This window comes from Taudactylus pleione, unplaced genomic scaffold (genome assembly GCF_031769625.1).
Source record: "Taudactylus pleione unplaced genomic scaffold, aTauple2 ptg000749l, whole genome shotgun sequence".
Lineage (NCBI taxonomy): Eukaryota > Metazoa > Chordata > Amphibia > Anura > Myobatrachidae > Taudactylus > Taudactylus pleione.
The window spans coordinates 61,410-87,434 of NW_028285151.1; the positions used below are offsets into that span (position 1 = coordinate 61,410).

Here is a 26,025-nt window from a genome sequence, read left to right on the forward strand (position 1 = left end):
GCCGGCTCCTGAGAAACCGGGAGAGGGGAAATAGGGAGACTGCGGGGTACCACCAATTGTCTTGGGAAACCCTGCATGGGTGACGACACCACTGACTGCTGGGACAAACCCATCTGCGTAAATGCGGGCTGCGGAGCTAACTGGCCCACTAAGGTTGTAAGCGCCTGAGCGAAACAAGCCCAGGGCGGCTCCTGTACCGGTGCTGTAACCGTAATAGGCCGCGCCATTGACAAACACTGTCGGCAGAGGCCCTCCGCGCTACCCTCCCCCTCCGCTAAAGGTACTTTACACGTAGTACACTGTAGCCGGAGAGGAAAATCACTTTCATGATGGTACCAAGTATGTGACCCCTCTCACCAATTGTATTTTAAAGAGGCGAGAGACCACCCTGCAGCACCGCACCGCGAGGGCTTAGCAGAAAGAACAGGGACAGTTATAAAGCTGACAGTCAGAATAGAAGATACAGGCAGCAGCGCTAGCACAGTCACATACAATGCAAAGAAAATCAATTCCTGCACTAACCAGCGCTGACCACTCAACTACGCAGGCAGAGTCTGGTAGGACACAGCGCTGCATACACAGACCTGACCACAGCGGAGGAGAGGTATGCGGGGGGACCCAGACCATGACGCTTCCGTCCAGGCTTCCAGCAGCGTTCACCATGCGTTCAGGAAGATGGCCGCCGAGGAGCAGAGAGGAGGCTGGCCTGGGGGAGGAGCGCTGCCACAGGGCCAGTCGGCAGAGTGCAGAGAGGGCTGTGTGCAGCGGGGGAGGCGCCGGCTGTGAGACAGGGAAGGCGCACTCCCCTGGCATGCATTTAACCCCCGGGATCCCAGGGGGGTAGTGGAAGTGCAGGTTCTTACCTGGCTCCACGCTGCAGCCAGTCCCCAGGGAGCCCCCTGCCTGGGGACTCTGGACTATGTAACAGCAGGGACCCACCGCGGGACCCCGCTGCTTACCTTGCTGTCCCCCTTGATTCCGGCCATGGTCCGGAACATCTGGGGTCACCGCTAGCTGTGACCCCAGATGCTCACCAGCATCCCTGGATCGGTACCGGCGTTCTGGTACCGGCGGGGGTGTAGGGAAGACAGCATGGACGTCAGGACTGACTGTCCATGCTGTACATCCAGATGTGCAGCCACAGCTGCATGCAGGAAAGCTTCAGGGGCTCTTCTTAGCCCCCACTCCAACAGGTGCACCCGACTCCGGCCGGGCACCAAACTAAACTGAGGTGCCTTGGCTCGGGGGCGGGGTATAGGAGGGGGACCCTAGTGCATCCTGGGAGGCTGAAAGCTTAACTCTATGGTGCCCGATGACTGACATCACACCTATACCCCAAGGTATCCTGTGGATACCCTATGGACCCTGAAGTAGAAAAACATACTTACCTGCTGCTCCGGTCCGCGCCGCCGCCCGCCAGTCCTCCCGGGCTGGCGCGCTCAGCATTATGGGACAGACGTCATGACGTCAGTCCCATTACCCACTGCAAGAGCCGGACGGAAGTCCGGCTCTTGCGGTGGGTGCTGCTGCAGTCAATGAGAGTCTATCTGACTCTCATTGGCTGCTGTTTAACACACGCATCGCCGCCAGCGCTGGCGGCGATGCGTGTGTTATTCATAGCTTGAGCCCGCCTCCTGGCGCTATTGGGCAAGCGCTCAGTGGGAGGGAATGGGCTCAGGTGTGCAGCACAGGACCGGCGCTGGAAGTCTAGCGCCGGTCCTGTGTAAAGGTGTAGTGCCGACCGCAATCACTGCGATCAGCGCTACACTTGTGGCTAACTAGGGCGGGCTGGACCTAGCCGGTGGCGCCCCCCCGTGCCCAGGGCACGCACCATGCCCGACCCCCCCTAGTTACGCCACTGCCCAGACCACTTGCCACCGCTCACCGCGTCCAGCAGCGCTTGCCACATGTAAAATAAAATGGCCGCAGAGGAGCAGAAGGAGGCTTGCCCGGGGGAGGAGCAGCTGCACTGGCTCAGACCGCTGTGGAGAGGCCGTGTGCAGCGGGGGAGGCATAGACAAATGCAGGGGGGGTTTCCGTCTGCCTGGAAACCACCCTCCCCAGCCCACGCCATGACCACAATAGAAATAGTAATATAATTTTACTATTGCTGCATGTTCTTCTCAGTATCACAAATGAAATAATTAGTAAAATCAGTAATAAATAACCTGTGCACTGTTAGGGATGTACTGCTATAGAGCCCATTATGTATATCTATGTCCAGGGCAGTGCTAGGTTCTTCTGCTTCTCCTTCAGGCTCCCGGACTTGCTCCAATATTCTGGAATGGTGCCCACATCTAAAATAAATACATTCTGCTCAGACAGTATGGCCTTACTACTGCATATAATGGCTTACTGTGATCACTGGTCCTGTATATGCTGGAATTATGACACACAATACACTTTTTATGACGCTTATTAAAGCTGGTTAAGTACTAATTCTGCCCTCTTCATGTACTGGCCACACTCACTCTAAAATCAAAGATTTGGAAACCCCCTTTAGAAATCCTGCGTTTGCCACTGGGAGGCGCCAGCTGCTATGCAGGGAAGGCGCACTCCCCTGGCCTGCATTTAACCCCTAGGACGCCAGAGCGTTTTCTGCACCGCCATGGCCCGCTGTCCCAGGGGGTAAGTGGAAGCGCAGGATCAGTACCTGGCTCCACGCTGCGACCAGTCCCCAGGGAGCCCCCTGCTGGGGACTCAGGACTGTGTATAACAGCGGGGACCCACCACGGGACCCTGCCGCTTACCTGCATCCCCGTAGATCCGGCCAAAGTCCATGGTAACCGGGGTTACCGCTAGCTGTGAAAATTGGTGACCACTGATCCCCCTGCAGAAAGCACAACCAAACATATATATTAGGGGTGTGCACCGGACACTTTTCGTGTTTTGTGTTTTGGTTTTGGATCTGGATCTTTCTTCGTGTTTTGGATCTGGATTGGTTTTGCCAAAACCACCCTTCCGTGTTTTGGGTTCTGGGTTTTGTGTTTTGGATCTGGATTTTTTCTTAAAAAATAAAAAAAACCCGCTAAAATCACATAAATGGGCCTTTTTTTGTTCCTACGCTATTAATAACCCCAATAACATTAATTTCCACTCATTTCCACTCTATTCTGAACACCTCACACCTCACAATATTGTTTTTAGGCCAAAAGGTTGTACCGAGGAAGCTGGATGACTATGCTAAGCGACACAAGGGGGCGGCACAAACACGTGGCCCATCTAGGAGTGGCACTGCAGTGGCAGACAGGAAGCCAATCAGCGTTATGGTGCCCATTTGCATGTAGCACGAACCCGGGAGATCCGTGCTACATGCATCTGTGTGATTGGCACAGAGCAATGACAGGTCCGTGAGACCCGTCTGTGCTGCTGTGGTAAAAAAAAAAAAAAAAAACCTGTGTAAAAAAAGAAAAAAATGGCGTGCACCCCCCCAAAAAAGAGCAACCAGCCCCGGGCATTAGTAACCCAGTGCTGGGTGTGCTTAAATACAGGGGACAAACGACGTAGGGGTCCCCTGTACTTAAGCACAACCAGCACCGGGCTAGTCAGAACCAGCGCTGGTTGCCAAAATACGGGGGACAAACGACGTAGGGGTCCCCTGTATTCTGCGCAACCAGCTCTGGGCTCTGATCCGGTCCTGGTTCTGGAAATATAGGGGACAAAAAATGAGTAGGGTTCCCCTGTATGTTCCAGAACCAGCACTGGACTTTTTCTAGCGGGGGGCTGATGCCACAGCCAGGGGAGCCCTTTCACCGGGCCCCCCAGCCGCAGCATCAACCCTGACCGCTAGTCAGCCCAGGCCGGGGATCCCTGGAGAGCTGGGGACCCCCCCAATAAAGGGGTCACCCTCTCCAGGGCACCCCAGGCCCAGGCTGATAGCCCGGGGCTATCCCCGCCACCCCTGGTGGCGGTGGGTGGCGGGTTGATTGTGTGGTGTGGTGTAAATAAAGAATATCAAACATTGTCTTTACAAGTAGAACTGCAAGTCCCAGCTAGCCTGCCCCGCATGCTGGTACTTGGAGAACCACAAGTACCAGCATGCAGGGCATTAAGGGCCCACTAGTACCTGTAGTTCACCTGTAAAAAAAATGTTTAAAAAAACACAGGACACACACACCGTGACAGTATAAGTTTATTAAACATACATACACACACACACATGTACACATACTCACCTATGTAACCTGTAGCATCGGTCCACTTGTCCGGTAAAGTATCCCTAGGGGACCTGTGAAAAAAAACATACTCACCATCTCCTATGCGAGGTTCTGTCCTCTTCGTTCCAAAGTAGGCATCCCCGGACTTGGCAAAAAAAAAAAACGAAAACGCGATCCACGAACTTAGTACCGTTCTATAGAACGGTACTTCCCGAATGAGAGCTTAGCGGCGGGGTATCACCATGGAAACCCCGCTGCTAAGCGTTCATTGGCTGAGAGAGGTCATCTCCCGTCTCTCAGCCAATGAACGGCTCCCTCCATTGTAGTCAATGGTGGGAACCGCAGGGTAAACTTTAATAACCTTGCGGCTCCCAGCATTGACTACAATGGAGGGAGCCGTTCATTGGCTGAGAGAGACGGGAGATGGCCTCTCTCAGCCAATGAACGCTTAGCAGCGGGGTTTCCATGGTGATACCCCGCCACTAAGCTCTCATTCGGGAAGTACCGTTCTATAGAACGGTACTAAGTTCGTGGATCGCGTTTTCGTTTTTTTTTTTTTGCCAAGTCCGGGGATGCCTACTTTGGAACGAAGAGGACAGAACCTCGCATAGGAGATGGTGAGTATGTTTTTTTTCACAGGTCCCCTATGGATACTTTACCGGACAAGTGGACCGATGCTACAGGGTTACATAGGTGAGTATGTGTACATGTGTGTGTGTGTGTGTGTGTGTATGTATGTTTAATAAACTTATACTGTCACGGTGTGTGTGTCCTGTGTTTTTTTTAAACATTTTTTTACAGGTGAACTACAGGTACTAGTGGGCCCTTAATGCCCTGCATGCTGGTACTTGTGGTTCTCCAAGTACCAGCATGCGGGGCAGGCTTGCTGGGACTTGCAGTTCTACTTGTAAAGACAATGTTTGATATTCTTTATTTACACCACACCACACAATCAACCCGCCACCCACCGCCACCAGGGGTGGCGGGGATAGCCCCGGGCTATCAGCCTGGGCCTGGGCCTTTATTGGGGGGGTCCCCAGCTCTCCAGGGATCCCCGGCCTGGGCTGACTAGCGGTCAGGGCTGATGCTGCGGCTGGGGGGCCCGGTGAAAGGGCTCCCCTGGCTGTGGCATCAGCCCCCCGCTAGAAAAAGTCCAGTGCTGGTTCTGGAACATACAGGGGAACCCTACTCATTTTTTTCCCCTGTATTTCCAGAACCAGGACCGGATCAGAGCCCAGAGCTGGTTGCGCAGAATACGGGGGACCCCTACGTCGTTTGTCCCCCGTATTTTGGCAACCAGCTCTGGTTCTGACTAGCCCGGTGCTGGTTGTGTTTAAGTACAGGGGACCCCTATGTCGTTTGTCCCCTGTATTTAAGCACACCCAGCACTGGGTCACTAATGCCCGGGGCTGGTTGCTCTTTTTTTGGGGGGGAGGACGCCATTTTTTTCTCTTTTTACACAGGTTTTTTTTTTTTTATTTACCACAGCAGCACAGACGGGTCTCACGGACCCGTTAGTGCTCTGTGTCAATGACACAGATGCAAGTAGCACGGATCTCCTGGTCCGTGCGTGCATCTGTGTCATTGAAATACACAGCAGCACAGACGGGTCTCACTGACCCATCTGTGCTCTGTGTCACTGTCAATCACACAGATGCATGTAGCACGGATCTCACGAGTCCGTGCTACATGCAAATGAGCACCATAATGCTGATTGGCTGAGAGCCGTGACAGACGGCTCTGTCAGCCAATCAGCACTTTGCCCATTAAAGGCAAAGGCATTTTTTTTTAAATGGCCGCTCGAGGCAAAACCTCGAGATCCGACAGCAGATCTCGAGGTTTTGCCTCGGGAGAGGGATCCGGGGCAGACAGGGAGATCCGAGCTTGGGCTCGGATCGCCCCGGATCCCCGAAGTTCGGGTGGGTTCGGTTCTCAGGGAACCGAACCCGCTCATCCCTAGTTTGAATATTCATGATGTTTATTACATTGAAAAAGTCCAAGCGCATTACAATATTAAAATGCTTCTAACATTCAACAATTTAATATTCAAGAAAAAAAAGGAGACAAGTTTAGGAAACTAGAATAAATTTCCTTTCCAAAAATATATAACACTTGTATATTCAGTAAAAAATTTCATGTTGCAAATTTGTCCACCTTAATGTGGAATTGCCCAATAACAAAAAAATTCTGTCGACAAGTTAAATGTTTACATTTTAACCATGTCAACCTTAATACATGTCTACATATTGATTGTCGACCTAATGACTGTGTTGACATTCTGGTGTCGACATTGCGACTGTCGACATTCTGAATGTCAGCAAGTCATACCACACCCATTTGAGGCAGGCCAGTGGTGTCCATGAGTACTGACAGAAACTACTATATCTGCATATAATTCATTATATTTTGTTTATACTCTATATTATATTCAGAATATTCTAACAATATAAGAGGGTTTTAAACACCTGACCATGAATGGGGAGTATGATAGGTTTATCGCTATATTGTAGGAACATTATGGCAGCTTTATTAATTTTCCCTATGGACATAACAGTTCTAACTTCACATCACATCTAACAGTTTTCATATGAACTAGATATGATTATTTTGTTTTCTTAAAGTTACATTAGAGAGAAATAAGTTCTAAGCCACACGGTGTCAAATTTAGGATTTCTGTATGTAATATACGCAGAGTAATATATTGCATTTCTTAGATACAGTAGATGGAGACTGATTATCTAATTTTGGTTACTTACATTCATATATACTCATTATTAATGATTAGTGAATATAATCTATTTCTCAATTAACTAGTCCTTTGGTCTGAATTGTTCATATATAAGACTCCACATTTCATTCAGTCTCAGGGGACGTAATTTCTATTTTTCATATGTTACGCGTGGCATAATTTGATTAATACTATTCCTGTATCAGCATAGACTCATATCTTCAGACAGCTAATTAGCTGACTGCTACATTGTATCAAAGATTATAGAGTCTTATAAAGCAAATTCACATTTGTGTGAATCCTATTATAATTAGTTATATCAGGTTAAATTACATTTTAAACTGAGAACTATGGGATACACTTGACTATACAACATTGCTTGTGCTCTGTTCAGTATACTATCATAAGCTAAAAGCTCAGCTTTGCATATTCACATTTGTCAACAACAACAAAAAAATTCAAACCCTCCTTCCAATACTTATCAATTCCTATAAAACTATGATATCCAATATATATCCAGAACTATTTCTAAACATGTTACATAGAAGTTATTTGTACTGGCACAGACAATTTCTAATGGGCCTGGCTACCTCTCCTGCTTGTCCAAACTGTTGTCAAGCTGAATCAAGTTTATATAATTCCCCTTTAGATTGTCTAAAATATGGAACTTTTGGTTATAGGTGAAACAGGATGCTGAACAGTACTAGACATGGTTGTTTTTTAAATTTAGTCGCAATCTCGCACAAAACAGACAGCTCTGTGAAATCAGAACCAATTATATAACCCCCATTGTATCTTACTTAACTTTGTATGATATAATATGCTGCAATAAAAAAGTGGCACACCCTCCTGTTACACTCATGCCCACATTACTATGGCAATGACATTGTACTTTGTGGGTTTTTTCCCCACTACCAGTTTACACTAGATCAGTGGTTCTCAAACTCGGTCCTCAGGACCGCACACAGTTCATGTTTTCCAGGTTACCCAGCAAGTACACAGGTGTAGTCATTTCTCACCGACACATTTTAAAAGATCCACAGGTGTAGCTAATTTGAGGACCTGTGCTCTAGATCACGTTTTCCCATCAGGCCATGTTTTGAGGATTTCTGCTTGTTGAAATAGGTGGGATAATTGCTGACCCAGCAAAATAGATTAACTCACCTGTGCATGATTAAATAAATCCACAAAACATGATCTGATAGTGGTACTGGAGTTGAGAACCCATACTCTAGATCACAGGTTCTCAAACTCGGTCCTCGGGACCCCAAACAGTGCATGTTTTCCAGGTCTCCTCACAGAATCACAAGTGAAATAATTAGCTCCACCTATGGATATTTTAAAATGTCAGTGAGTAATGAATGCACCTGTGCACCTGCTGGGTGACCTGGAAAACGTGACCTGTGTGGGGTCCTGAGAACAGAGTTTGAGAACCACTGCTCTAGATTATATATATTTATACCCCTTTCAGCAGGGGCGGATTGGGATAGAAAACCAGCCCGGGAAATTTCTGGTAGTAGCCTTAATGGGGGCGGGTCTTTTGATGGGGCGGAGTCTGTGGAGGGGGTTGGGATACTCCATCCTCATAGGGCCTGATTCTGTGATTCATAGAAAGAAGCAGTTACAGCCTTCCTTGTGTCATTTGCTGCAGTTGTGTCTGCAACTTAATGCTAATGCAACTACAAAGCCCTTCCCTGATGTACATCCATGCATCTGAATGTGCAAGGACTGACACTGCAATTATGCTTTGTGCGTCTTTAGAAACCAACATCAGTCACGCCACTGAAACTTTCACCAGACCAATGCTAGGTGCAGATCGTTCATCTAATTATGGCCTCCAATGTGAGCGAGACTATGCAGCCTCTTTCCACAACATACCTGTCACTCCAATAACACACCAATCACTACGTCTGCATCTGATTAGCCAGCCCCCTGTAGCCACACAGGAAGCGCAACACATTTCTGATGCACTTCTTGTGCATGCATCTATATCTGTACTGCGCATCTATACAAACACCATCGGGACAAAAAACACCACTCTACTGCTTCTGACTCAGAATAATGCTGTATACTATGCCATAGTAGTTCCTGCTGAATAACATAACTACATAAATAGTTATAAAATGTCACTGGCGTGACATTATGGTGACCATCACACCAAACACGCTGCAGCATACTGTATCATATACAGTATATCAAATGGTCTGGCTGACTGACTCATCAATGCCCAGCCCAAACCCCTGGACCTAGAAACATGAAATCCAGGGGGTATATTCCTTCCATGATGTAAGCACCCACTAAGAAGGGATTTTTTGAAATTCATCTCCAAAGGGGGTGAAAATTAGTAAAATGTTTCCTCTTAACTGAGGTGATAGAGTGACAAAACAACATGCCCCAAGTGCTGCGGGACTTTAAGCTCATGTCTGGGATGAATGGCGTCTCCGTGTGTCTACATATGGGACAAATCCTCTGTGTTCTATGTATTGTATGGTTGCAGTTATAATACCGACAGTCAGAATGCAGACACTGAGAATAGCGGCGCCAGCATCCAGACCGGCACCGACATCCTGACAGTAAGTTTTGGTGTTAGCGGGGAGGGTTAGGCACCAGAGGGAAGGTTAGGGTTAGGCAATAGGAGGGGTTAGGTTTAGGCAGCTGAAAAGTGGGGTTAGGATACCCATACCCAACCCATATAAGAAATGCACCTACACTATCAATATAAAATACAAGGCAATGACTGCATACAGGGATAGATGGACAGATATGTTATTGCTATGCATATTTTCTATAAGTACACATAAATGTAGGCATAAACACACCATCTATAGCAGAGGTCTGTGTATGTGTATATATATATATATATATATGTGTATAAAACATGTGCTTTTATCTAGCACATGTAGATCGGCATTCCTATATACCCATGAGGAACTTGCCAGGGTGCTCGTCAGAAAAATAACAAGGTATGCAAAAAAGCGGCACTCCACTGGTCTTCATAACAGCAAATAAATATACTCAGCAGTGTCAGTGTAACACTTCTGTGAAAAGGGGCAAATAAAAGTTTGAAACGTCGGTTCATTAGACTGGCTCTTTGAGTACATTTATTTGATGTTATGAAGACCAGTGGAGTGCCGTTTTTTTGCATACCTTACATATATATAAATAATGTGGTGAGCGATGGGATGTGATTTTATATATATACTGTGTATGTATATATCACATCCCATCCCGCAATAAATAATCACATTCCATCACACAAGTTAAGATAGTTAATGAGGTGGTGCTTCAGTGGCATGTGATGTGATTATATTATATAAATATTTGAGGGGTCCATGTGGATTTTATTTTTTTATAAGTGATGCTTGCACAGTGCACACTTAACATTTTGTCTCACAATATGGGGGACCCCCGATCCCCCCCCCCGGCCCATGCAAATTATAATAGAATAAGAACAAGTAGATTCAACAACTGCACACACATACAAATAAAATTGAGACTTACTGTACTCAATGCAACCTAGCCGCGGCTGCCCCGAGTCCTTCTGCAGCAGCATCTGCCCTTCCCTGCTCCTAAGTCCTGCCCTTGTGACTGCTTGAGGCGGAGCCGTGAGCTGTCACTCACGAGCTCCGCAATGGCCGATGGGAGGAGCTGCTACTGCTGCTGAGAATGCGCAGCAGCCATGAGCCCTCCCGCGGCCATATTACACGGGATGGATTAGCTTCTGTACAGAAGCTTATGACCGCTGCTCACATTACCGGCCGTTAGAGCTGCCGATGCCCCAGCAGAGGGGAGAGGGGACCGGCCCAGCGGGAAACAGCCCGCTTTCCCGTTGGCCCATTCCGCCCCTGCCTTTCAGACATATGACCCGGGAAATTCCCAGCTCAGACCCGAGTTTTTCAACTCAGCAAAAACCCGGGTTTTGCTGGAGACCCCTTTCACAGTACACCTTGGACCCAGGAAATTCCTGGGTTTTTCTTTCTTTTTTTAACATTACATTTTCAAGTAATTTTTATAGTGGACCCTTGTTTTGGCTGACAATAAGGCAGCACTCAAATCCCTCTGCACAACTGATTAGGACCACACTCTCATCCAACAAAAGCCACAAACCACATTTTGTTCCAAAAATGCTTTTTATATGCAGCAAAACTAATTTCTGCCACTTCGCATAGTCAGTTTTTCTAATCGTAAAATTTTTTGGGGGCGGTTTAACAAAGGCCCATGAATAACTGCAATAGCATTCCATAAAAATACAACAAAAACACCATCAACTGCCTAAAATACAGACAAATAATTAAAACATAAAACAGCACCAGTAACCAACATTAATTCCTTCTTACAACTGTCTATTACACCTTTCACACATAAACCCCGGTTTTAACCTGACTCGGACCCGGTACACTGAATCTGGTTTGAAGCCAGGGTTTCTGTACACATATGGGTGACAACCTGGGTTATTTTTTATTAGTTTTTTAAGTATTAGTAAATGTGTTATTAAAATAGACCTTTAATAAATATACTCCCAAGTGCATGATTATTCATTGAGAGGCGTGTACCAGAGGTATCCCGGCATTTTACCTTAAAATAAAGATTTTCCCTTCACCTCCTCAGTGGGGTGCGCACAAAAAAATAAAATTTCTTTTGAAAAAAAAAATGCAAGTTTGGAATTGGATTGTAAATGACATTTGCAGTGCAAATTTGCAGTGACCCAACAGCTTGCAGGACCCAACTCGCACCTAATCAGATTGACCTCCTAATGTCTAAAGCTGCATACACACATAAAGATTTTCTGTCCAACCATCCAACTAGTTGATTGGTTGGAATGAAAATCTGGTAAGGTATGAAAGCAAATGACAATCAGCAATTTCTTCCAAAATGCCGTAAAATTGACAAAAACTGTTGTTTGAACAAATTGTTTAGCTCAAACATTTAACAAACTTGTCTGACGACCATTTTCATCTGTTTTCTGGCATTTAGGAGCAAATTGCCGATCAGTTACTCCCATACATTACCAGATTTTCATTCCAACTAATCAACTAGTTGGATGGTTGGACAGAAAATCTTTACGTGTGTACCCAGCCTTACTGGGAAAAGTCTTGTGCTGGGCATACACTATACAATTATCTGTCCAATCTGGCTGGTTGGAATGAAAACCTGGTAATGTATGGGAGCAAATGACAGTCGATCATATGGTCTTAAACACTGCAAAACGGACAAAAAACAATTTGCAAATTGGTTAAATTCATGTGTTTTAACCAATTTGTCTGAATGACCATTTGTCATTTGCGCAGTGAAACTGAAAAAGAAAGAAACAGATTACAGAGTACACTATTTCAAGGATTTAAAAAATCTTGTACTCAATAGGCAAAACACTCACTTATTACAGTGAAATAATAATGCAAAAGGATTCGATCCGTCTGTTATGACTGGTAGTTTACTTAATTTCTCATGTATTTTTTCCACTCATATTTTATGGTGGTGATAATGATTCATTGTAACAACAACCAGCCACTAAAAATGATCTTTGTTAAAAAAAAAAAAAAAAAATCTTCCAATTTTTTTCTAAAACCAAAACCTGACATATGGCCTGATTCAGAGATTTACGCAAAGCCGATATTTTCGCAGGTCGAGCAATTGCTTGCAAATGTGCATTCACGAAAGCTGCACTGTGGACACACAGCAATTGCATTGTGATTACATCTGTACACAGGAACCATTTGAAAAGGTAGTGACGGGTAGTCAGCCTTTGGGGGTGGTAACAGGGGGGTTTGAAGAACGCAGACGTATCTGACTGTTTAAACTCCGTTTTGTGGGTGTGCATAAATCATACTTGCCAACTCTCCCTGATTGTCAGGGATGTTCCCTGAAATAGTAGCAATCTCCCTGACTCCTTTAAGTCTAGCAGTCTCCCTGATTGCACCTTACCCCCATTATGAAGCTGGTATATAAAAGAAAAAAACAGAGATATGTACATTCAAATGGGATTATTAGTATAATTTCTAGCGTTCCTGCTAGGTTGTTTTAGTGGGGTGCTGCACCCTACCCTATTTCTAAAGGGCAAAAAGCACCCTGCCCTCTGGCGCGGTGCCCCGCTGAAACAGCCTGCAGGTGCCGTCCTCACCAGTGGGTCGCAGTGTCCCGCAGGTGGGAAAAACTGCAGTGTAGCAGTCACCACCGGTGATTGAATACCGGGTGCATGCGTCCAGCATCCATTCACACTGACAATAGCGCTTGGGGGCAGGCCAGCAAGTCCGTAAGTGCTGGGCACGCCCCCGAGAGTGCCGAATAGGGGATGCATGTTAAAGACACACCCCCTTTTTCTTAATCAAGCCCCCTTTTCGCGTGCAGATGTGCCATTTCTCTAGGTCCGACACCGGCCTAGAGTGAACACTAATTTCCTTGCATTGGTTATAAGGCACAATGATCCCTTATGGCTACAAGCATTTTCTGAAACGTATCAGAGGGTTTTCAGAAAAAAAAGATCTTACTAACCGCTTTGGGGCTCATTTACATTTGGATGTAAGTACTATTTATGACACGCCTCTTAGATGCAGCAGTACACGCCCACTTGACCTACGCACTGAAAGGTGTTGCTTTCACAATCTCCCTGAAATGCTTTTTCAAAAGTAGGCAAGTATGGCGTAAATTAGTAATTGCAATCTCCTGTGCAGCATGAGAGCACTCTGCATGTCAGGAGACCTGCAGTGTTTGCGGCTGGTCAGACTTGCTGCATATGAAACAAGGCTGCCCGATGTGAGTCGATGGTACCGATGTTTATGATGTTGCACGCATATGATAAGGCAGCAGTGGGCATCCCTATGCTCAGCTGTGCTTTGGATGGCATTAGCATTTTTTAGCAACTGCGAATGCATTACCGTTCGTCTCTGAATCAAGTCTATAGTGTGGTACTGGTAAATCATCAATATCGTAAAAACAATTGTACTCACATTTTCCAAGAATAAAACAAGAATTTTCAATAAGGGGACATGTTCATAATATCCCTTCAAGAAGCTTGATCTTGAAAGGGTTCCAGTCCAGCTGGAGGCTTGAAACTCATTTCACAGGTGTGGTTTGCATAGTTTTGAGGAGCAGTACACATATTAGGCTTATTTCTGTATTGCAAAAGTATTAAAATGAGATATCTGTCACTCAGTAAAAGGACTTGAAGTTATCACCAGTTTAGAGAGCTGGTGCCTTTTCAGGCTTCCTCTTATGTTTAAAGGAGACCAATTTTGTGACTTCATGATGCACTTTGGCAAAAACAAATTATTTCTTGGCACGCTGGACGTATTTGAGAGTTGCACACAAGGCCACCACATTGCTGTCACATAAATAAATGTGTATTCAGAGTTGCACATATCTATGCGACCACACCGCCTCTATGAATCCGCTTGTGAAAGTAGCCGTCATCACAATCAGTGCAGGCTCACACCAGCCCTATCCTATTGAAAGAGATCTATCTGAGATCAAAGGGATCTCTACATACACTCACTTCTGAATAGCCCACAGTTCAGTCTACACACCCATGACACGCCCACGGGAACCTATGTGCGAGTGCACAGTTGCCACCCAGTTACACAAACTCAAGCGCATGTGAAGATGCAACTGAGATGCATACAATTCTGAATTGCCCGTAGCTGCTCAAAGTTGAATATGCTTGGCTAGGGAGCACGTCTGCGCAAAATAGCAAGATCCGTCCACAAACCAGACCTGTCTGAGTAATGTAATGAAAAGCTGCATAAACACAAAGGGCCTGACTCAGATCCACACACAAATATCATCGCAGTTGCAATTTCTTACAGAGCACAAGAGCGATAATATGTTAATGACCCACTTGTTGTCCAGGGCTAAGAGACGCCCACTGAAAGCATCACACATCCACTGCTCACGCACAAACAGGAAACATTGAACGCAGATATGGCGGCCATCAGCCTTCTAAAGTCTAAACTGCTGCAGACACAACAGAGGGCTTTCCTGCTGTGAGGAAGGACACAATGGCTAATTTATGCACGCTCTGAAAACAGTGTTTAAACTGTCCGACACGCCTGGGTTCTTCTAACCACCCCCAATTACCTCCCTCAATCGCTGACTACCTGTCACTCACTTTGCAAGTGAATCCTCTGTGCGTGATCACAAAACAATTGCTGTGCGTACACCAGGACTCAACAAATTTTTGTAAAATCTAGGAGCCATCTTAAAAGTTTAGAAGCCAGACAATCGTCCTTTACCAAAATATATGAAAGATTGTATAGACCACCACACATGCCCTTTCAGTGCCCCTCAACCTAGTAGTAAGCCCTCTGTAATAGTGCCTCCTGTAATAGTGCCCCCAGTAGTAAGCCCCCTGTAATAGTGTCCCCAGTAGTAAGCCCCTTGTAAAAGTGCCCCCAGTAATAAGCCCCTTTTAAAAGTGCATCCAGTAGTAAGCCCCTTGTAATAGTGCCCCCAGTAGTAAGCCCCTTGTAATAGTGCCCCCAGTAGTAAGCCCCCAGAACTAAGCCCCCTCTAATAGTGCCCCCAGTACTAAGCCCTCTCTGAGTGTGCCGCACACACACACACAAAACAAATCAGAATACTTACCTAAGCCCCGATCCTGAGTCCGTTGCCATCCGCCGCTCTTCGGAACTATGGGAGAGACGTCATGACGTCTCTCCCATAGTGCTCGTGGGGGGAGCCAGATGCTGGAGCTCAGAAGTGAGCTCCGGCGTCCGCCGCTCCTCGTTACTGTGGGAGAGACGTCATAGTGCCCGTGGGGGGAGAAGGATGCCGGAGCTCAGGAGTGAGCTCTGGCTGCCGCCTGCAGGGAGTCAGGCGCCCGCTGGTAAAATTTCAGCAGGCGCCAGGCAAATGGAACTTCCCTGCGGTGGCGGAGGGGCTTGGCAACCATGGCGACCAGGATTTGTTGAGCCCTGGCGTACGCAGTGCAGCTTACACACATGCGCAATGGCTAACAATAGCTCAATCTGCATAAATATCGGCATTATTTATATTTTTGAATCAGGTCCTAAAGGTGGATACACACCTGACAGATATATCTGCACATCGAGTGATCTGCAGATATATCTGCAGATGATGGTCATTCAACCACACTGAATGGCCATCATCATCTGCTTGTGCCCTCGAGTCCGGGCGGCCGGTGGGTCGAGGGCATGTCCCGCCCCCCTCCTCCCGGCTGCCACTGTGTGTGTACGGGCGGTCTAAAGACCACCCATACACACTTGCCGATGCATACATATCTGTCCATCGGCTGTGCAGCACAGCCAATGCGATATGTCTGTGAATGCCGACATTCACAGACATATCGTGGGTACCCACTGGCCGCAGGGCAGCAGATATATTTGCCGATCAATTGATCGGGCAATGTATCTGTCAGTGTGTACCCAGCTTGAGTCTAGTTCCCCCTGCCAGTTCCAGCATTAGATTATATAGCATACATATTTAATAACTATGCCTATTTCTAACCAAACAAAAATAAAATTTTTAGTCTATCCATTTAATAAATATACACCACATTACATCTAGGGGTAAATATACTAAAACTTGTAAAACAGACAAGTGGTGATGTTGTCCATAGCAACCAATCAGATTCTAGCTATCATTTCTCTATTGCATTCAAGAAAATGATACGCAAAATCTGATTGGTTGCTATGTGCAACATAACCACTTGTCTGTTTTAGAAGCTTTAATAAATATACCCCCTATAGTCTCTAAAATATATCAGACTCTTTTACCAATCCTTATTACATTAATCACACCTACATAAATATAATATTACCTCCCACTGTAACATTAAACCCCCCGCAAAAAACAATATAATATTAACACTAAACTACCTCACTACAAATTACCTCGCAGGTTTCTTGTTTTCATGAAGGGTCTCATTCATACCATAAAATATAAATAATAATATTTATATCATGTTTAATTGTTACAATGTACAGTATGGTCTACTTAATCTGTACAGCACTTTGAGAGGGGAAATAGCATTCATAATGTCGACATTCAAAATATTGATACTGACAAAATGTTGCATAAAATTTAAGTTAGGCTGCAATTACAGTTAGGAGTAGGCTGCAATTATGGATAGGGTTAAGATTAGGGTAAAATGAGTGTCATCATTCTGTCAACCTTCATAATAGCAACATTTTGAACATGTCAACATGTTAAATGTCGACAATTGAACATGTCCACATTCTGTTCAAATCGACCTAATGAAAGTATACTGTACATAACATACTGAACCCCTTTGAAAGACTATTTATCAATTAACAATAATGAAATCATCTGATGTTGGACTGCCCATTTTAAAACTAAACAGCATATTAAAACTGATTCTTGATAATAGGTTACAGCAGACTAGAGTAAGTGTTGCTGAAACCTATGTCTGCCGATATCTTTACGTACAGCTATTTTAAGAATAGAAGTAAACATTGTTGATATCTTTAAGGCCACTGCTGCCCCCTGCTGTTCCATTTATGGAATATAGTTGGAAAGTAGAATTTTGGGTGTTCCCTTACTTAGTAAAATAACATATCTTAAACTGGGTACATGCTTGTCAATATATCGTTTGTTTGGATGACGAATTATATATCACTAGTGCATCACCCGATATGTCTGTGAAAGACGTTGTTCACAGACATATTAGGTCTGCCCTGTAACACAGCCAAAGCCGTTATATCATCCCGATGTATTGATGTGTCTGGCTGTATGGACAGGCAACCCAACAAACCACTGACCACCCGTACTCTGGCCTCAGGACCCGCCAACACTGACATCACAACTGTTTACAGTGAAACGCGCGCGTCGGCGTTACTGGCAGCTCCATGTGTGTTTGTTTGTTGTGTGCAAAAATCATGACTCTATTATTATAATATGTGATGCTATACAGCGGCGCACTTTGTGTCAATTCCCACTGAGTATGTCAAACTGCTCCAGGATGTTAATAGACAAGTGATATTATTATAGATATTTGAAATTAATCACTACTCAATCAGCTCTGGTTATAGCAGAATTGATAAAGTAACACCAACACAGTGGGGAGTGCAGTGTGCCCTGACAAAAGCTATAGAGAGGTGAATTATATGTACAGCATAAAATATGTCACAATTTAACAAATGGACACGTGGATAAAATGTTGCAAAATAATTCACTATTTTCCCTTGACTTATGAGAATATATTAACTAATTTATTGAAAGTCAATGTGGATGTTAAATTAATATATGACATCTAGTATTGTGGAAAAATTATTAACATCAGTTAATGACTGACATCACTGTGGACTGGATTATAACCAGCCCATAATAATAGCTAATAGACAGTATACAAATCTGTTGACTCTCTCCGTGTGGATATAATATAACTAATAATAGTAGTGAATTGCCGATATATGGGAAATAACTACTTCAATGCAATAATATAGGTATCACTTCAACTGAAGAATTATGATAAATGTATAATAAGAGATACCATTATGATGTGAGATATAGCACCCTAAGATATTGGCATCAGCCAAGGGATGTAAACGGCAAATACACACGTTAAATCTGAAGTAGTATTCGGATAAGAGAAAATACTAATAACCCCCTTTTTTTTGAGGCACACGTATCACGGGAGATGTCATACTTACCTTATAAGTCCAACAATATCAGGGCTATGGTCTGACAATACTAACATGACAATTCATGGTTAATGAGAAATTGTTCTGCCGCACACGTACTATAGCATCCATAGTGGAGAGGAATTAATTGATTCTTTTTCAAGGATCCCTCCCAATACAATATTTGTTTTGTTATTAGTAGATAACGCACAACAACACATCAGTGGACCTGCCTTTCTTTTAATTACATGTGTGTTTTGTTTTGATATCAAATTTTTTTAACCTTATTTTTCACTGTATATTTTCCCTTAATGGGGATATCCTTTTTAAGGTAATAACCATTAAAAGTTAAATTTTATCTTGTAATTTACTCAACTTGTGCGCCCATAATTATCAACTCCTTTTCTCTTTCTAACAAATAGTTGTGCTGTCTGGCCAGACATATTGAGCAGCGGATTGATAATAGTGTATAGCTTACCAAATCGCCCGCTCAATTGGCGTGATGACTGTTCGGCCTCTTGAACGCTGATCGCAGCATAAGATGTCCCCTGATCACGGAGATTCATTTTGTCTGTCAGGCTACCCTTGGATTACCACCCCAACCTTCATGCCATTAAATCAATGTTCACAAATTTTTGCAACACTTAAACAAATAATTGTATCTGGAATGACTAGCCACAATATTTTCTAAACATCAATTCCCAGATGTACTAATATCAGAATGGAAATTTCAAAACATTTTTTCCAGTCATAACCACTAATGAATTTTCCTTAGAGAATACATTAAGGGGTACATTTACTAAGTGGCGGCTTGCTTCTTGGTGTGTTCAAACCCTGAAATTTAAAACCGTAATGATGAGGGTATTAGTGGATGGTCAGTCATGATACACCCAATAATTTAGGAATTACCATTTTTAAATGAGTACATCTGTAAATAGATATGAAAGATTTCAGCTTAGAAAGACCCTTACACCAAGTGCATTAAGGGAAGAATACAGCTTTGTTTATTTGCCACTTCCCTCGACCTAGTACTTTTTTTCACCCACAATGAACCCTCAAATAGTACCTTTATTAAAGTAATAAAGAGTTTAGGGGGCTCTTAATAGATTGTAGGGATATGGGATCTAGATTACATGTAGGGGCTATTAAATAATCTGTGAGTTTATTGGGGCTATTAAATTAATCTATGAGTTTATTGGGGAAATCACCTTATTTGTTAAATAAAAATGCTAATATTTTGACTGGTTGGTTGGAAGGAGGCCTGTTTATTATACGATTACTTTGAATTTAATTTTGTGGTTCATTGGGGGAAGGATCCCTAATTATTAAATGTGGTTTCTATTTATTTATTATTGATCTGGTTGGGGGAAGGGATGCCTAGAGTTTTCGCATATTGCTCGATTTTCCAGGTGAATAGTACCTCTTTTTCAAAACATTGCCATAAAATTCCAACATCCGGCCAATCAGCAACTGAGCTTGACAACGCCAGCAGCAAGTAGTTAAAACTGCAAGAACAAGTAGTAGAGAAGTAGCATTCAAGTGTTTAATTCTATTGGGACAGTCCTGATTTTTGGATATATGATGTTATGTATGTACTGTATATTGTAATCAAGGGGTAGGCAAGTAAGTGTGCTGGATCTATTTAACCTCAGTATGCCAGTTCTATCTATCTAATACCCCTTTTACACCGGAGCTAAAACCCGGGCAGCTCCCTGGTGTAAAAGGGGAGAGGGTTGGATCGCCGGGTCGAGTGACCCAGCAATCCAACCCAGGTAACAAGCAGGGCTTAACACGGGCATAGCCCGTGAAACCCTGCTGTGAGAACAGCGCACTCCGGGTCATGATGACCTGGAGTGCGCTGCAAGCGACCACTTACACGCCGGATCTATGCAGACCTGACTCCGGTGTGAGCGGCGCAGACTCAGGATTATCCCAAGTCGGTGCCGGCAAAATTCCGGGTCTGATCCGGATAGGAACCCTGTTCCAACTCCGGGTCAGACCCGGAATTTTGGTGGAAAAGGGGTATAAGATCCCTCTACATGCCCATTTTATGCCATCAGACTCCTCCATATGCCCCTTATATGTCATCAGACACCCCTACATGCCTCTATTTACCTTTGCTAAAGGAGTCCATGCAGAGAAGTGGACAGCACACTTTCCTCGTTCTGCCCCCACGGGAGCACACTGATTGCGGTTTCCCTGCTTTGTGCAAAGGAGGAGGTCACGTGATGCACCTGCAGGTCCACCCTGTCACTACTGTGCTTCTGCTACCAACCAGATGCCTTACCGCTTAGAATTGTTCCGCTTGCCACGCATACCCTGGGTTTCCTACTCCTGTTGTAAGCTGTGTATGTAAATTGTGAAATGTTTCTGAAAAAGTTGTAGCCACCTTGGGAAGGCTGATGCCACAAAGACTGAACTAAGTACAGCATGCAACAAAGTTGCACTAAGCTCCAGCTCTTGCCATCTCTATGCATCCAGATGGTTGCGTCGGAAAGGGTATGAAGTCCCGGCGCCGGAAGCCGACAGGTGAGGTGAGTACCCTATCACCTCTCTTCCCCCCTAACCCTCCCTTAGTGGTGCCTAAGCCCCCTTTCTGCACCCTAACCCTCCCAGGGGGGTGCCTAACCCTAACCCCCCCTTTTCCTACTATAACCATCCTGGAGGTGCCTTAACCTAACACACACCCCCCTCGCGTGGCTAACAACTAGACAGCCCCGCTTACCTTCGGTTGGGATGCCGGCTGTCGGGATTTCATCATCGGACTAGAAATAGGCATCGATGTTTCAACACCTGTCTTTAGTCCCGGGTCGGGATTTATCCCAGCCGCCGGTAAATTAACTACATACCGTTGAGTCAGACTAATACAGAAGAGCTGGTCGCCTTAGGTCATGGAAACCTGCAGATAGCTCCTAAAGGTTTAATCCAGGGAGGACACCATCGCCAACTACATCAGCAGTGATTAGGCTAATTTGTTGTTATATACTGTGTACCGTTATCTACTGACTTTGTGGAGCTACCACCAGCAGGGTGAAGAAGACTGATGGGCAGAGTCTCAATGCTTATCCAGCCCACAGGACCTAGAACCAATGGGAACCAGACAGGGATTAGAAGCACAGTTACAAGAGGCACTTGAAGGTCCAGGACCACTGGAAGACTTGGCTGCCATAATTGCCTGGAGATTAACACATCCGTTGGAATGTCCAGGAGTGTGAACAAGGTACCAGGAGCCTGATAAATGAACATAATCCACATCAGAATTTGGATAAGTGACACTGAACCAGCTGCTGTTAAGGTTCTTTCAAAAAGTTGGTAAATTGTGTTAAATTAACCTTATACTTGTATGAATAGATATTTGCTTGGTGTGAAAATACTTCCCAACATCGATAGCATTGGGGTAAATGGTAGTCCGGAAAGTAGCCAACAATCTTTGTCCAGGAATTGTTGCCAATGACATTGGCAACAATGTTTCGTTGGCAACAATTGAGCCCTGGCTTTGTGATGTATGCACCCAATCCATCCGTGTCACTTGAAAGGGTAATAATTTGTAGTCAGATTAAGCAGGCCAATGTTATGCAAACTGTTGTCCTCCAGGTGCTGTACAACCAATAGCCTGGGGCTTATGGTTCCACAACTGCTAGAGCTTGCTGGACAGAGGAGGAATTTGCATTGGGAATAGTATGTCTGAGTAATGCCAGTGAGGCAGCAGGGAACTAAGGGCCCAACTTAACAACACATAACCCCTTTAGCACAAGGGATTATGTCATCCTTTCAGTATTTAACAAACAGCAGGCAATCTTAGTTTACCACTGTTTGGCACTATACCGCTTACACATCTACACATGGCGTCAGAGATACGGTCCCCATTGATGGTAATGGGGACCCATCAACAGCCTTACCAGGCTTTAGTGAAGCCTTCCAGGCATTGATGAGTAAATAGAGCTCTAATTTCTGTTCTATCTGTGAATGTCTAGAGTTTGGCAGAACAGGGATTTGCGTCAATCTGTTACAGAATTATGGGTCCCTTTATACAGAGCATGGAAGCTACTATAAATCATGGATCAATTTGTAACTTTAAAGAACTTTCAGAGAAAAAAAGCACTGGATGTTTCATAGGGGGGAATTAAATTGTTTGCGTCGGTGGCAGTCAGTGGTCGGCCCCGATGGAGCAATTTAATTCTTCGTTCGTGTGCAGCAGCCCCCTGAGGTGGCGAGCAGAAATGTGCAATAAGTTTTGGCACCTTAACCAGGACTTTGGACAGGTTTAACCGTTTTATGCGGCTAAATCCGGTCTATTTGGCACAACAAGAGTGATAATTAATGGGTGCCCCCCCTAAAACATTTGAATTGCTGCATTGGGCACCCATTATTTACAGCTAAAAAAATAAATCACCCCCAGAATGTTGAATATGAGAGAAAACGATTAACCATGTTGTAGACATGAAAATTTGCAATGGAGAATTAATTTTGTTATGTATTGATAGGGCTGAGGTGAGCCTCAGACTAGTATATTGTCTTGGTCCTCCTTGGAGCATTAATCTGATTATGATTGCTGTATATTTCATTGACAGATGTTATTACTGTATTATGGAAAAACCATTTAAAATAAGTACTGTGAGCTGGCGCCTTTAAATTTTTATTCAGTCGTCCCAGTATTCAGCAATATAAAAGGAGTGGGAGACAGGCGAGAGTCAAACCACAGATTCCCCAAAACTTGTATTGAGGAAAGAAAACGCACTACATTGATTCTTTAACAAATCCATAACACTCATATCTATACCTAGCTGCCGGAGACAGAGACACGCCTGCAGTGTATAAACTGGTGACTACAGTTACAGTAACGGGGTATAGGCTTGTACACTCAGGGGTATTTTCACATTTTCAAATCCAGACAGCGGCCAACAACACAGAGACACCGGTCCTCCTCTACCCCCTGCTGTGTGGGGCTGTGGCCGCAGCGCGGCAGCACAGAGCAGGATACGGCTGTGACCGTCACAAGGTGCTGCGCGCGCAGAGCTTGAGACACGTGATGTAAACCAAGATGGCGGCGCCCACAAGCAAAACGTGAAGCTAGCTTTGGATTCGGCAATAGGGAGTAGTGTGTTTAAAGACTCCGAGCAAGATGTCGCGACTGATCGTGAAAAATCTCCCTAACGGGGTATTTAATGTGATGTTCCGTTGTTATTAGGATTACCTTTGTCCTGATCATTATAGACGCGTCATATAAACCAGCATGTATGATATTGCAACTTCACATATGTGTTCACGTTCACTTGAATTTACATATGTTCTCAGTGCACATAGAATAGTCCATAGTTGTTGCTTACGTTATCACCATAAAATATTTTGTGCGCCATTTATGAGTACTTACTAATGCTATAAAACCATTTTAAAGTGATTACTGCAAGTTTGTTACTGATATCTAATTATGCACAGTCTATTGAATGTATTTTTTTTTTATTTACATTTTTGTATTCATTCATCTGAGATAGCCAGACTTATTTCTTGTTCTCTAAAGCTGAGTAGCTAATATATCCTAATTATTTCTGAACAGTCATTAATATAGTGCATACATATTACACAGCGCTTTAGAAAATATTTTGGTCATTCACTTCAGTCCCTGTCCCAGGATCTTATGTACAGGGCCATAAGGAGGTTGTTGCGCTGGTACTGTCGAACAGGGCAGGATATTCTGGGGGGCGGGGGGTGGTATGAGCCGCACCACCCTCCGCTGCAACTTGCACCTTGCTCTGGCACTCATCTCACACACTATGTGGGGAGAGACATTGTCTTCTCCCACAGTGCCGTGGGACCTGTTCTGCCACTCGGAGCCTCTCTAGGATGCCCTGAGCAGCAGGCTAGTGGTCCGGAGAAGGTGATACCTCCCGGGTGCAGCGGCGTCTGTTACGGGGCTGCTTATGTATATTACCTTTCACATTCACACTAGGAATATATATAAAATATATATATTAGCATTCCTGCTAGGCTGTTTTAGTGAGACACTGCGCCCTGCCCTCCTTCTGGAGGGCAAAATGCGCCCGCAGCGCACCGCTAACAGCCTGCGGGTGCCGTCTTCACCCGTGGGTCGCAGTGTCCCGCGGGTGGGGAAATGTGCGGTGACCCGGTCATCGGCGGTGAATAGACGGTGGGCGCATGCACCCGGCATCTATTCTACCAGTCAGCAGCGCTTGGGGGCTGCCCGGCGTGTCCATAAGTGCTGGGCATGCCCCCAAGAGTGACGAAAAGGTGATGCGTCTTATACACACGCCCCCTTTTCAATGACCACGCCCCCTTTTCGGTGCGTGCAAACGTGATGAAAATGTAATTAAAGACATTGAAACGTTGACCTTCAGATACGCTGTTCAAAGTTGATGCTTGGAGTGCCACACCTGTGACTGTTTACTTATATATATATATATATATATATATATATATATATATATATACACAAAAATATTTCACAGCCTGCACTGCATTGGCTAAGCTAGTTGTTACTTATGACGGTGCCCTCTTTTTACCTCTCCTTGCGGGGAAAGAAAAAGATAGCATGCACAATTGGCGGCACTCTCTGCGTCTTGACAATCAAATGAGTACACTCGACGTTGCAGAATCTTTGTGAGTTCATTCCTCAGGATACAAAACATGATGGTTCTGAAATGTCGATTTGATACTTTGTACGAGTGTACTAATTTGATTGTCAAGACACCGAGAGTTCTGCCAATTGTGCATGCTATATATATAATTATATATATATATATATATATATATATATATATATATCCGATTAACCTACCGCCATGTTTTTCAGAGTATGAGCAGAAATTGGAACACCTGGAAGAAACCCACTCAAATATGTGGAGAACATACAAATTTTACACAGTGCCTAGGTCAGATATTGAACTCATAGGGGGCATTTCAATAGATTTTTGGGCAGCGATAATTAATTGGGACCCTACAAAGCAATTCAATTGCTTTGGGCGCCCTATAATTATCGTGCTTGTCGTGCCAAAAAGCAATGGTATAGCTGCGTAAAGTGGCTAAACCCTTCTAAAGTACTAAACACAGACTCTTCGCATATTTCTGCTCACCACCTCAGGAGGCTGCGAGCAGAAATGTCGTGCCTGCGATACTCGCGCCCGATCGGAGCAACAGTTACATTGCTCCGTTGGATGCCTATTACTGAGTGGTGCGCAACTAACAATTGAATTTTCAGTAATGCTGAACAGTACACCAAACATGTTGCCCTGAGCACGGTTTTCCTAAGGAAGGTCTCTCAACTCTCAGATAAATAGGGGAGTAGAATGTAGGTATAAAATTTTCAAAGATGTAGCTTTGTTAAACATTGTGTTTTTCTGGGATACATTCTGAGGACTGGGTCCACTTTTAACATTTTTAAAGTATTTAACATTTTCTTTATATATTTATTTTTCTACAGTACCACATTAGTTATTAAAGGGCACTATCATTCATACTACTCTTTTTACATACATGTTAACAATTTGTCTCTTTCTAACTCTTATGCTCTCATTTATAAATTGTGAAGTAT

At 44.5% G+C, this 26,025-nt stretch overlaps 1 protein-coding gene across 7 annotated transcripts in view; it reads left to right on the plus strand.

Annotated features, from left to right (window-relative positions):
- The first annotated feature begins 23,477 nt into the window (after window positions 1–23,477).
- Window positions 23,478–26,025, plus strand: part of RBM19 (RNA binding motif protein 19) — a 124,185-nt gene continuing 121,637 nt past the window's right edge. For all 7 annotated transcript variants that reach the window (XR_015872560.1, XR_015872562.1, XR_015872561.1 and 4 more), the window contains exon 1: window positions 23,478–23,637. Coding sequence is in view for 4 of the 7 variants with exons in the window: in XM_088457273.1 (XP_088313399.1) it covers window positions 23,602–23,637 (36 nt within the window). In the remaining 3 variants the exon portion in view is untranslated. The remainder of the gene's footprint in view (window positions 23,638–26,025) is intronic.